This window comes from Cebidichthys violaceus, unplaced genomic scaffold (assembly GCF_023349555.1).
Source record: "Cebidichthys violaceus isolate CVI_PGR_0920_01 unplaced genomic scaffold, fCebVio1.0.p SCAF_3, whole genome shotgun sequence".
Lineage (NCBI taxonomy): Eukaryota > Metazoa > Chordata > Actinopteri > Perciformes > Stichaeidae > Cebidichthys > Cebidichthys violaceus.
The window spans coordinates 12,285,470-12,299,015 of NW_027176483.1; the positions used below are offsets into that span (position 1 = coordinate 12,285,470).

Here is a 13,546-nt window from a genome sequence, read left to right on the forward strand (position 1 = left end):
CATTTTTCCCTCTTCTCTCCTCTCTCTGTCCTTTTCTCACCCTCTTTGACTCTCTGATGTTCCAAACAACCTTGATCAGACTCACACCTTCTGTCACTTTGTTTCAAAGCTGCCTTCTCCCACTCAGGCCTTTTAATTATGTCTCTAAAGCCCCTTCCTAAGTGCTTAGGCCTTGATTGCAAAGACCAGCTTTGTATATTTGACTAAATTAAAAAGTGGGGAAAAAGGGAGGGAAAAAAACCCTCAAGGCAAAGAGCATGTTTACAGCCAGATGCACGCACAATGTCATTTTCGCTAAAGCTCTCAAGTTCAGTGCATTTTAGGAACGACAAGTAATCAGAGGGCTGAACTGGTATCAAATGAAAAAAAAATCCTCAAAATCTTCCACCATATTATTATTCCTATTTACAACAGATGTCAACAGAGGCACTTTGGGAAAATAACTGTATTACTGACTTACATTTTGTCATTCATATAGTGGATTTCTTTTTTAATGTAATGCCACTGGAAAAAAAGAAACATTTCAACAAGCTCAAATTGATTATTTGACCAGAACTAACTAGTTTCCAGTGAAACACACACCCTTCTAGGGTCCAGACAGTTCTCAGTGCTATCCATATTGTTTTTGTGACAACAATCATTTGTTTGTCACCAGAAAACAAAATGAAAAGAATACGAAATGTCTAACTCATCATCACTATTAAGTCATTTCTGTCATTGTTAAAATAACTAAATTAAACATGAAAAATGATTCAAACATTGAAAACATGAAGAACCTAAAGTGGCATTGAACTCATCCTCCTCCAGGCTTGCTGCCACGTCCACAGATCAGTCCGTGCTAAGAAGATTTCTTTTTGCTGATGGAGTAAAGCTTGTCACTGCTTTACTTGCTGCTGAATTTGTGGGTCGAACATGGCCAAAACGTCTGCCGAACTTACTGACACGAGAGCATCAGCACTGGGGTTTTATTTGACATTGGTTCAATGGTAGTATTTTTATAAGATGAATATTGTAATGAGCCTAATTTCTTATAATGTTTAGAATTGCAGAACACTCTGGTCCATAATTACACTATGACTACATTTTGCATGTAGCATGGTCTGCAGATTTTTTGTTTGATGAGAAGTTATTGTGTAGAAAATACAAGTTGGATTGGTCATAAACAACTGAATCAGAAGAGTTCAATGAGTAATTTGAACTTAATCTATATCTCCTCTCACTTTCCACTGCCTCCTCTTTACGTTGTTCCTGCTCTGAGGGTCCTAATTGGTGAGAACCAGACTAATCTTCTAGATGTATTCTTAGGCTTAACCCTGCTTTGAGTAAAGGTCATTACCATTGGCCATCTGTCCTAGAAATGCTTGTTGTGATTGGCCATATGGCATAAGAGAGCAAGATTTAGGAAAAGCAGAATCTTTAAATTGAATGAAGATATTCCACTGGTCCCAAAGGGAATGATGTTATCTGTCGGGAGAGACATGATATCATCTCATTATGTCAACCAGGATCATATTGGTGCATGTGTGTGCACGTTTACAAGTGCACATGTGTGTTCACAGATGCAGACTTTGTTGTAAATTCAAATTAAATCTGAGGAAGAGCCTGGGGCTCAAACGTTATACAGCAATAAAAATCATTCTTCGTGCGGGAGCTATTTGGTATGCGGATCTGTTCTAATTCTGTAAATTCAAGTAAAACCTTCTCTCTTGTAGCAACACACAAAGGACACACAAACAACTTAAAAGTCTGAGTTTAGACACACACAGTCTGACACCAGAGGAAAAGAGGAAGTCATTATTATCTTTAAGGGTCTTTTAGCTCCAATTTGCCGCATGGGAGCCCATTATTCCCAGTATGAAACACAGTTCAAAGAGAAAGCAGAGCACAATCTTTCAGCACTCTTTCAGTGTGCTTATGTTCACTGTTGATGTGCATAGATGTGTGTTTGATTCGAATTTGCTGTATCATATGACCTGGACATGTTCATGTGGTTGCTAACATTAATCTGAGATATATGTAACATTTTTACTGATACATACATTTAAAGCACATCACTTCCAAAGACCAAAGCCAATGTAAAAACAGGGGTAAATTGGTTATGGGTTGACTCATCAGCTAATCTCATTTGTCAGTTGGTAACAGAGATGCAAAACAGACAGGAAATGTCACCATTACGAGGTAATTCTATTTTCAACATAATCGCAGAAAATCCGCTGTAGATCATGTATTGTATTTGACCAGATAATTAGGAAGTCTTGTGTAGTTTAGTCTGCTGAACCAACAGGTAAACACAATTTTACAAGCAAGCAATGCTTCCAAAAATCAGATCATCAACACCCAACAAATCCCCTCTTCTCAGTCATAGGGTGTTTTGCCAAAACATTTTCTTAGCGACACAGTTACTTCACTCCTGGTTTACTTCACATCTTTGAAAATTGCTGTAGGGAACAAATTCTCAGGTGACATATCCTGAATAACAGAAAGCGCTGTTCGCCTCAAATTATTCATTTGCACCAGGATGCACACAGTTTAGTGTTGAACTGAAAAGGAGCAAAACGCTGGAGGAAGCAAAGGGAGTAACATTTTTTAGGATGATTTTGCATTTAGTTGCATGATACTCAAGGATCGCAAATAGCAGATTTGTGGAAACCCAAAGTTTACTGTGAAACTGTTTGTGCTCTCTCTGATGAATTGGTCAGATATCAGGCAGACAACAAACCACATGGGAATTTTTAATAATACAGAAGAGATGTATTGCTACATGGGAGTAAGGGCTGGGCATAAACAGATTAGAAAAAAACACAGGATTGGGTGAAAGTGAAATGGGGAGTTAGTAATCTCAAATATTAAATAATGAATCAAATTCATTTTTTTAATGGATTTTGCTTTTGGTTGTTTTGATGGCTTACAGTATAGTAGTTTTTCTGACATTTGAGATCATTTTTATTTCCTTTCTTTCTCCATCTAATCTGTTGTCATATGGGCTAGAGATAAGAAGGGAGTTTAGCATCAGCTCTTCCTGCTCCACGATATCACATATGTCTAAATCTGTCCAGAAATAGGATATTTGTGTCAACTCTCTGACTGGGGCTCCTGGGACAGTCTGGCTTTGAACCTTAAGCTGACTAAGGAATCGCCTATGAGGATAATTAAATTTCAAGTTAAAAATAAAGTGAAGTTGTTCATGAACTATCTTTAGTACCTTAAAGAAAAAGTAAATTATGCTGTAGATTCATTGAGGTAAAGGAATTCATTGCTTCACAAGATTTAGTTTTTGTGTCCTCAGCTAGTGTAGGATTTAACACAGTGGGCTGTGCATGAGGGTGATTAGTTGTGACATAATCTACAGTTGTAATATCAAAAGCCCATGGTGCTAGCAAAGACAAAAAAATATGTCTCGCTAAAAAAACACATACACACAAATCAATGTGATGATAAATGAGAAGTCACTGGGATGCAGTAATCTGTTCCACCCTATTAAAGTTGAGACTTCTAGGCCACTGTGCTTCCCCACCAACAGTAATAGGCCAAATCCACAGGGATTTCCTGCCAATCACAGGCTCTTGGTATCTTAATGACTTTTCCTCGGAAGCTGATAAAAGTGCTTTTCATCTAAATACGTCAATCTGTTTTGTTTTACTGCACTGAGTAGATGAAGCAACACTGGCATGGATTCAAAGCACGAGTAGATTGTGTATTACTGCGGAAATTATTATTATTAAAGAGTACCTGGGACCTCTTAACACTGTTGTTACATGTTGCTGTGAGCTATAATCCCTAACCTTAAAGATTAACCTTTTCCTTGAAAGTTCATTGATCTTTCAGACATTTTCAGTTATTTTTCAATGCAAGACACGCACAGGCACTCATGTGTGTTCTTTCACAATTAAAATAAGAAAGAATGGAGGAAGTAAAAGATGATTTTGCCCAGCAGTGTCACCTGGCTCATTCAACCGTAGACTCTGTCAAATTCAATATGTTAATTTCATCCTTAAGCACACGCTAATAAGAGCAATCACTTGCCTGGTTAAGACTCCAATCAAAATGCTAATTACAATCCTGAACAGTTTGGGATTCATTACCCTCCTTTAGTTCCACTTTTCTGTCTGCGTTCCTTTGGGCGGTTGCCAAAAAGCTTGTGCCGTTGTAAAAATACGCCTGATCATCTTCACTGTTGAATAGTTCTTACAGAGAGAGCCCACACACATGCAGCACATTGAAGACTTGTTTGACGGAGCACTGTAGAATCACAGGGTTGCAGTGATGTGTAAAGTGGAAGCAAATGAAAGACCTCAAAGACACCTCATGGACTACAGATGAAAAATGACTTTTTGGTTAATTGTGCCATTTTTCACATCATGTGTGTTTAATAAATTAACTAAACTAAATGACGTCTCACTATTACAAAAGCTTTCCCAAGATTACAGCTACTCACAGGGGATTAAAAAACACACACAAAGCTTTCCCTTCAGCAGCAGCAGCAGCAGCAGCAGCAGCGCAGGTAGAGAGATTTTGTCTTTTGTTCCACTTTGATCCCCGTCTCTGTCAACCACCCTAAAACCTCTGCTTCAGGTCCCCGATCGCCTCAGAAGAAGGATGCAAGACACCAGCATGGTTGCCATGGCAACAGATGCAGGTTTTAACATTTTTGATGTGCAGTAAACAAAGGTGTATCAGTATGTGTGTGTATACGAGAGACTAAATGAGTGACAGACAGATGGACAGAGGGTAAGAAACATTGATAGTCGACATCTGTGGCATCTGGTCGTCTGTAACAGCTGGTATTCGTAGAGGTTCGTCAACGACTCGCACTTTCTTGCTGCAGTTCAAATGTCACACAGCTCAGGATGAGGCGGTGTCACAGCAGTCCTTCCAAACCAAACACGCCCCAGAAAATATCATGCATCTCTGAGTCAACACTTTCACCTTCTAATCAATCACAAGGAAATAGTGTCATCTTTTAGGACAGACCCAGATGATGCAACTTTATGATTATGCATATATTGTATGGGTGAGTGTGTTCATCTTCTGCCAAATTAATTCAGCCCGGGGTTGTTACCGTGGAAGTAAAATTGGTCCCACGTTACTAAATAATGATGCTTTGGAGACTTTGAAGACATGGCCCCTGGGCTTTCTGTGCTTTGCTAGTTGTTTGTGAAGTTTGGTGGCTACTGTTGTTTTTTCTGTCACACTTATATTTGTTTTGCAAGTTTTACGTGAGAAACAGAAATCCAAAAGTGGGGGGAAAGAAATAAGATTATCATCATCATTAAAAATAACAAATAGTAGGTTAGACTTTCCAAACATAAATTACACACATTAACAGGAAGGTATAGTCTCACCACATCTACTGCTTGTGTGCGTAGCTGGTACATTTCAGAAGGACTCTGAAGACAGTAGTTAGTAGTTACTTTCCTGAATAAGATTTTACATATGATCAGCTTATGACACATGATTAATTAAACTGCCCAATGGAATACATAGTGTGGCGACTGTGGCCCCTGTTCAACAAAAGTTGTTTCACTTTCCATTTACATTTTATAAGTAAAGGATCTGAATTGTTGTTCCACCACAACTAGTAAAAGGCACTGTATCAGTACCATAACAACAACAACAGTAGAAAGGCTGGTATCTGATTTTCACATTTTGATGACCAATTTAACTTCATATGGGACATTAAAATTCCCGCTATTTAAGGTCGTACTTCTGCCCGTACCTCTTCTTATCTTCTTCTTTGTGTAGTTTTTTTTTTAGAAGAAACTACACAAACTGTTTTGTATGGATGGAAGTGTGACAGTGGAAGGAAAGGATGGGAGGATATCACAATATCTCTCTCATTTGCTCCCAGGCATTTGTCAAAGTGAGAATGTCTTTAGCTGCCGAGTGCACCCCTGACATTGTCCTTATCTGTGAGCAAAGTCGCTGATTTAAAGCAGTTACAATCAGCAAAAAGAGGACTACATCTGGCAGTGGACCTGCATGATGACAGGTTCAGTCGTTAAAAGGGAACACATCAAGGAAAAATCTCCATCCCACCAACTATTGGCTTCCGTCGTCATCTTTCTGCAGCTCCAGCCAGGTTCTTTAGGCTTTAGGCAGCGTGTGTCCTTCAAGAAAAGCAGGGAATGTGCCCTGATGTCTGCTCTGCTAAGAAATGCACTGTGTGTGTGACTGATTTATGCCCTGTGAGCTTTTTGGCACAGGTGTCCTGTGTGTGTGTGTGTGTGTGTGTGTGTGTGTGTGTGTGTGTGTGTGTGTGTGTGTGTGTGTGTGTGTGTGTGTGTGTGCGCGCGCGCACGCGCATTTGCCTTCTGGACACTTGCCCTAATCAGCAAATTAATTTTTTAAATATGGGAATTCCTGATGCAATTCATCATTATGCCAAACAGGCTATGAGGGGATAATCATGTTACCTACTCATATATGACGATGCACATGCGCAATCAGCTCTTCCCCCTTCTCGCGCCAACTGAGCCCAATCTTAAAACCGCGAGCAGCCGCAGATCATCCGTGTATTTGAGAGGACAACTCTCAGACTGATAGATTTGAGCTCTGCAGGAAGTGCGTCTTTGCGCTGGAAAATTGACCTCATCTGACTTTTCTTTTAATCCATAAGGGAATACTGATGGTGAGTCAGAAGTTGCTTTTCTGCTCCAGAAGCTTCGCTCATCTCGACCAATGGAATTAGGATGAAAAAAGTGAAAGTTGGATTCCGTAAATCGGTGGATCTAACGCTCTAACGCGTAGCATTGACAGAGGAATGTGAGGGATACACCGTTGGCCAAATTTGAAATCAAATCCCATAAAACGGACTTCAGCTGAGAGGATGCTTGTAGGTGAGTGGGATAATCCACATTTGCATGATTTAGGCCGTTTGATGATTTATCTGAGAGAGATGCAAGAGAGGCGGGAGTTTCTAATCTAATCTCTGATATTCGAGTTGTACTTTGCTTGACAGACTCTTGACACATTTGTCACACACTTAGTATTTTCAGGCGCAGTCTGCATTTTTGCGGCAAAAAACCCCATCATAAACAAAAAAAAAACAATACGTGCCTGGATTTTTATATTCACGAGACATTTTAAAAGACAGGAATACGCCCAACTCTGATGATGCTCTATTGACTCTGGTATTAAAGAAAAGACAACCTTTGAAATAAATAAATACAAATTAAAAAAACAGAAAGGGGGAGATCTCTTTCTCGCATCAGCATGCAGTGTCTCTTTGGGCTGCTGCTGCTTCAGTTCGTCATTCACACACTCACACAGATAACAATGTCCCTGTGTAAGTGGTTCAGTGCAAAATAATTAAATGTATTGAATATATACTAAAATGTAATTAAGAATTTAGAGGCCCATGTGCGCAGTTTGCAAACAAGCAGAAGACCAATAAATCATCAATAACAACTGATGCAAAGTTTAGTGCCATGCCAGAACAAAGATGTTAGTATTGTTTGGGAAAATATCTTTCGAACTATCATTTCCCTAGTACACAAATTCTTGCAGTCTCATGTAACAAACATACTGTGTCTGCAGCCCATGATAACTGCTGTGTGTTTGTTTTTTGCCTTGTGAGTAGACCTTTATAGAAACCTGTCAACATGCCACTTTAGTAAAAACTCAAAGCAACATTTTAGTGGCCTGGTGCCCTTGGGCTAGATGCTCCATTTAGGTCATATTTTATGTAATAGACACAAATGTGGCACAACATATGACTTCATGACAAACTTATTTATTTCCTCTAAGAGATCTTTGCACAGTATCATGGCAGACAGTAGCTGTCAACAGTTCCGTACCACTCTCCACTGCGTTACATAGGAACCTTAGGAGGATGTAATAATAGGACAAAGAGTTAAGCAGATGGTAGAAGCAGTGTGTCCTTATTCTGTCCTTTTAAATTGCCCTCGCCTGACCTGTTATATACATTTAGGATTCATCTGAGGCATCAAGTACTGACACACAAATCCTGCTAAGCTCTCTCTGTTTCTTTTATTCCTTGATTGTACTCTTCTTCACACACTGTCGGCTTCTTTTGCAGTGTTGATATGTCTCCTGTTCCTTGAAGAAGGATTTGCTCTGGCACAAAAGACTAAAGGTAAGATTGATACATTCACTGCACTCCTTTGATAGAGGGACTACACTAAAGGAGCACCCTAAAATCAAAAATACATATTTTCCCTCTTACATGTAGTGCTATTTATCAATCTAGATTGTTTTCATGTACATGAAACTGCTCACAACAAGGTCTGTGGATTGACTTGAGGAACCCGGTCATTATTTCTGGAAAGAGACATTGCTGTTAAATTTTGCGCTTTGAGCACCACAAACTGAGTGCCTTATAATCCCATTATAATTGAGAGAAGGAAGACGTCTCTATGGCTGATATCTCAACTCACACCAAAACAATCTACATTGATAAATAGCTCAGCAGCTAAGATGAAAATATGTATTTTGATTTTGGGGTGAACTGTCCCTTTAAATAAAGACACAAATTGTATTTTATTAAAAGATCAGTGAAGTTTTTCTGCACAATTAGCTATACAGTTGACTCTCAGGTTTCTATTGTCTTCAAAGTGTATCATCAACTGCACAAATAATGTTTCCATCATTAAATGTAATTATTGGCTGCCATACATACAGATGGAGGTGCAGGATCAAAAGGGGCGAGACCTTCTCAACGGCCGAAGCAATCTCATCACTGTGGAAACTGGGAACGAAACACAGAAGGTGGCACCTTCAGCTCCCCAAACTACCCGAAAACATACCCTCCCAACAAGGAGTGCCTGTACGTACTGGAAGGTAACCAATAACTGAGCCTGATAATTTCACTGCAGTTAAAAAGTTGACCTTTTGTTTACAGAGTTTCTGTAAATGTTGAATTAGGTCCGTTCCCTCCGATGGAAGTTAAAGGGAATCCTTGGAACAAAATAACACTTGTACTTGTAATGATCTGTCTTGGTCACACTGGTGTTTGGATTATTGTTATTTTAGAATTAATTCTGTGTGTTTGAACACTGACCAAGTTTTCCCTCTATAGTCTTTTAAGTACAAACAAGCTTGCAGGCAATAACTTTTTCACATTGTCTTGCACACCAAAGAATGCATCAAACTTTGTTGTCTTTTTGTGCATCAGTTTGCCGATAATTGCTACTGGAGCTCACAAAACAGTCTGACCCACAGTAGTTCTTGGGTAAAAATTTGAAAGGAGCAAATGTTTTTTCATTGCGCTGTCCATTCTCTGGTAGCATTATATGCCTGAATCACATCTGTGTAGATGTGAAACATCACTCTGATTCCCTCAGCCCTGCCCCGCCAGAGGATAGAGCTGCTGTTTGATCACAACTTCTACATCGAAGCGTCATTTGAATGTCGTTTCGACCACATCGAGGTGCGGGACGGTCCCTTCAGCTTCTCGCCACTCATCAATCGCTTCTGTGGCTCAGCCAGTCCTGGACTGGTCCTCTCTAGCGGACGCTTCATGTGGATCCGCTTCTTCAGTGATGAAGAGCTGGAGGGGATTGGCTTTCAGGTCCAGTACAGCTTCACAGCAGGTGATTAATACACTGTGGAATGGTTTTATTGATCCTTGTATGTCAATTTTCGCACTATGACATCCTGGTACTTAGTGAATGTTCATCTAGTCTTCTCAAATAATGCTTTGATCAAATGTCTCTGATGTTATTAGCCACTCAAATATCTGTACTTCCACTGATTTCCCTCAAAAGATCCTGAGTTTCATCTGCACGTGGGAGGACTCTTAAACCCCATCCCAGGTAGTGCAACCACACAGCTCAGCCTACTCAAATAACTTCAGTTGTATCTTTAGATCAATATGTGATGCAAAGTCACAGCAGCTTCCTTTCACCATCAACTCCAATCACCTTTCTCTTTTCTGTTTTCCTTTTATCTGCCTCTTGTCACTGTCCGTGGGTCAGATTGTCAGTTTGAGCTGACTGGGGCTGACGGATTGATCCGTTCCAGTCAGGTGGAGGAGGATTATAAAGTGAAGCCAGACCAGGCAGTGGACTGCATCTGGACGATACGAGCCCCTACGAACAACAGGGTATGGCATGTCGCCTGCTAAGGTTTTACATTTCTGCCAGTTATCTTATGCACAACAACAGAATAAGCTTTAGGTTTTTTATTATTCAACATTCCCTGACAGTACATCCGCAGCTTGACATATGCGCACATGAGGTATAAAGCAAACATATGTATTCATAATCCAACACTCAACATAAGTACACATACAATTTAGCTGGCCCGAAATTATTTATATTTGATCCTTCAATGCAGCGATGCCTTAAAACGTTATGTCGTCTTATAGCAAAGCAAAACACAAGGAACTGCATTAAAAATGAACATGTACAGTACATCTCTCCTCACTGCTTATTCCAGATTTACCTGCGATTCTTGGAATACCAGATGGAAAACTCAAATGAATGTAAGAAGAACTTTGTGGCTGTTTATGATGGCAGTAATGCCATTGAGGACCTAAAGGTAATATATTTTGTAATGTGTGTAATATACATTGTGCTACTGCAGCCTGTAAAATCAAAGTACCTCAATACGATGTAGTGTATTTATTGCACATTGTATTGCATTATACTCTGTTTTTCTCTCCTTTTGCTACACAACAGAGTTTATCTTTTTTTTTCTTGTCATACACACTCATTTTATTTTTAATACTTTGAAGTTGCAACTGTTCTACAGACCTTGGCCTCAATGAGACTACACATCAAAAACTATACGAGAAAATGGTGTGTGGTTTCTTGCAGGCCAAGTTTTGTAGTACAGTAGCTAATGACATCATGCTGGACACCGGTGTTGGAGTAGTGAGGATGTGGGCTGATGAGACAAGCCGTCTCAGCCGCTTCCGGATGCTGTTCACTTCTTTTGCAGACCGTGAGTTTCCCCTTCAGATTATTCATTTTTAAACTACTAAACTCACTATTTAAATAGTAGCGTAACAACGTAACGTAACAACGTAACGTAACAACGTAACGTAACTAGTGTATGTTGGCTCTGTTGCCATCACATACTGATACACCTGTTTGTGTTTCAGCACCCTGTTTAGGCAGTGCATTCTTTTGCCACAGTAACATGTGCATCAACACTTCTCTGGTGTGCAACGGCATACAAAACTGTGTCTTTCCCTGGGATGAAAGCAACTGCAAAGGTACTCCAGTTGCGCCAAAGCACTTTGCAGTTCTTTCTTAGAAAATCTGCTGTGCTGTATTAAAATGAGTTGTGTAGCGTTATGTAATATGATATATGTTGTGTCAGTCTCTGTTGTTTCACACCTGCTTAAGGGTCTCTGGCTTTAAAATAAACACTCACACAGGCCCCTTTCTCTTCTTTTTCTCAAATGTTCCCAAAAAGTCTTTCATTTTTCCCCTGATACCACAAAGCAGTGCATACTGGTGAATGTTAGACAGTACAGAATATCCTTACAAAATGTCCTCTTGGAAGGAGAGTCATGATCTCATCTTCTTTGACGCCTTTCTAGCAAAAACACCATTAAGGCATTTTGGCTGTTTAGTGGCTCTTAAGCATCTCAATTGATTGGGTTGGCTATTTATCAGTAAAACTGGCTTTAAGTGAAGGCTCTGAATTGTTCCTGGCAACCAAAGATACAGACTGTCCTGATGGGAAGGGCAGCAAGTAATTTACTGAGGTACTCACTGCGCCTCTAAATGTCTCTCATATTTTATCTCTCTTTGTCACTCTTCATATCCATCATCCAGAGAAAAAGAGCAAAGGTGTTTTTCACCAAATCACAAAGACTCATGGGACAGTAATCTGTGTGTCTACGGGTGTGGTGCTACTCCTCCTCATCATCTCCATCCTAGTGCAAGTGAAACAGCCACGAAAGAAGGTAATATAGAGTGATGTTATTTTTATTATTTAGCGTCGCATCACAAAATATTGGTGTATAAATAGCTAATTTATCAAGCGTGTTGAATCATAATTTGGTGTTGGTTAGGTGTTGGTACGTAAGAATAACCTGTTCCACCGAGGCGACTTCCAGGAGGTGTTTGACCCTCCGCATTATGAACTCTTTACTCTCAGAGACAAGGTTAGTTTGATTACTTTGATACATTGTTAGCTGTACATGGTTATTTTTACACAACAACATTATCTTTTTTAGGATATGTCTGGGGACCTTGGGGAGTTATCAGAAGAACTCCAGTCCCTGCAGGCGCTCAGGAGATCCTCATCAGGCTCACGCTGCATTCACGAACACCACTGTGGCTCTCAGGCTTCTGTCAACTCCGTCAAAGCCAGTCAAGGTGCACATGACATGGGCAGAGGATCCCTGGAGCTTCCCCCTTTCAGAGGGGACCTTCAAAGCGCATTACCTCCCTTCAGGGACTTGAACAGCAGTATGCGGAAGAAGAGCTGGCCTAGTATGAAACCAGGACGAATGCAAGGCCATCATGGTATGGGGGATAGCGCGATGGGGCGGCAGGATAGAGTGATGGAGGAGGACGAAGAGGAGGAGGAAGATGGAAGGTATGATGTGTATGTACGCAGAGCAGGAAGCCGAAGAGGGAACTATGAAATGGCCCAGCAAAGATCCTTGTCCATGGACTTCTGAAAAGAAAAGACAAGGTTGGCACTGTAAATACTGCAGCGACAACTTTTCAATCAGAGCCACAATTTGGGGCAATCCTTGACTTTTTTCACTCGCCTCCTTCACAGTGAGGTTGGGAAATACAGGGTCTGTTACAGAGCAGTTCTTCAGGATTAAAAAACTAATTGAAGGTACCTGAGCACTGCCAATTGTATTTGAACTCTGAAACAGCTGACAGAGAGCTGCTATCATATTTGGGATCAGTGTAAAAGTGAATACAGATAATTATGCTGTGTATTGTTTTTCTTTTCAATGTATTTTGTTAAAAACATTTTATTGTAAAGCAAATTGATTTTGTTGAAAAATGTATTCGATCAGAGTTCAGGCTCTGAATAAATGTTTTAAGGAAGTGTGGTTACGTTTTATAGAAACAATGTAAAAATCAACTCTCAGTTTCTGTTATCACCTGTATTAAAGAATATATATGTACATTTCGGCACCCATTTTTGGTTCATAATAAGTATCATCATGCCTTTGAGTGAGTCAGAAGTCGAGCAGTCACTGATGTCCCTTCCAGGAGGCAGGTGTGTGTGTGTTGATCAGGAATCTTTTAAAAGGTGTGTCGCACAAGTATGCTGGTTGGAACTTCCCTTATAATGTTAATTGTCAGTTTGATGATGAGTGGTATGTTTTAGTACATAACCCCCAAAAGCCCCAGACTGTTTGGCATTGGCAAAGTCTAACCTTCAGTTTCATTTTTTATTTTGCCTTTAGACATGGAATTAACTGATGGGGTTTTTCACTTGTCTAATGGAGATTAAAAAAAAAATAAACAGACCATGTAAAAGTTATTAACTGATTAAGTCAGAGATCCGTTTTCTGTTATTTTTCCTCTCAGGACAACAAATTCACATGTGCACAGTGTACACCTTTGACAGATGGCTATGATAGACTGCTGTTACCATGTTT

General features: G+C 39.9%; 1 protein-coding gene across 1 annotated transcript; it reads left to right on the forward strand.

Annotated features, from left to right (window-relative positions):
• Positions 1 to 6,536: 6,536 nt before the first annotated feature.
• On the forward strand, positions 6,537 to 13,408 carry neto2b (neuropilin (NRP) and tolloid (TLL)-like 2b). The gene is made up of 12 exons (XM_068723126.1): positions 6,537 to 6,836; positions 8,039 to 8,095; positions 8,641 to 8,799; positions 9,303 to 9,551; positions 9,726 to 9,773; positions 9,936 to 10,063; positions 10,399 to 10,500; positions 10,779 to 10,905; positions 11,066 to 11,179; positions 11,748 to 11,878; positions 11,987 to 12,079; positions 12,152 to 13,408. The coding sequence occupies exons 1-12, from the start codon at positions 6,827 to 6,829 to the stop codon at positions 12,599 to 12,601; spliced, it is 1,668 nt and encodes a 555-aa protein (XP_068579227.1). The 5' UTR covers positions 6,537 to 6,826; the 3' UTR covers positions 12,602 to 13,408.
• The last annotated feature ends 138 nt before the right edge of the window (positions 13,409 to 13,546 follow it).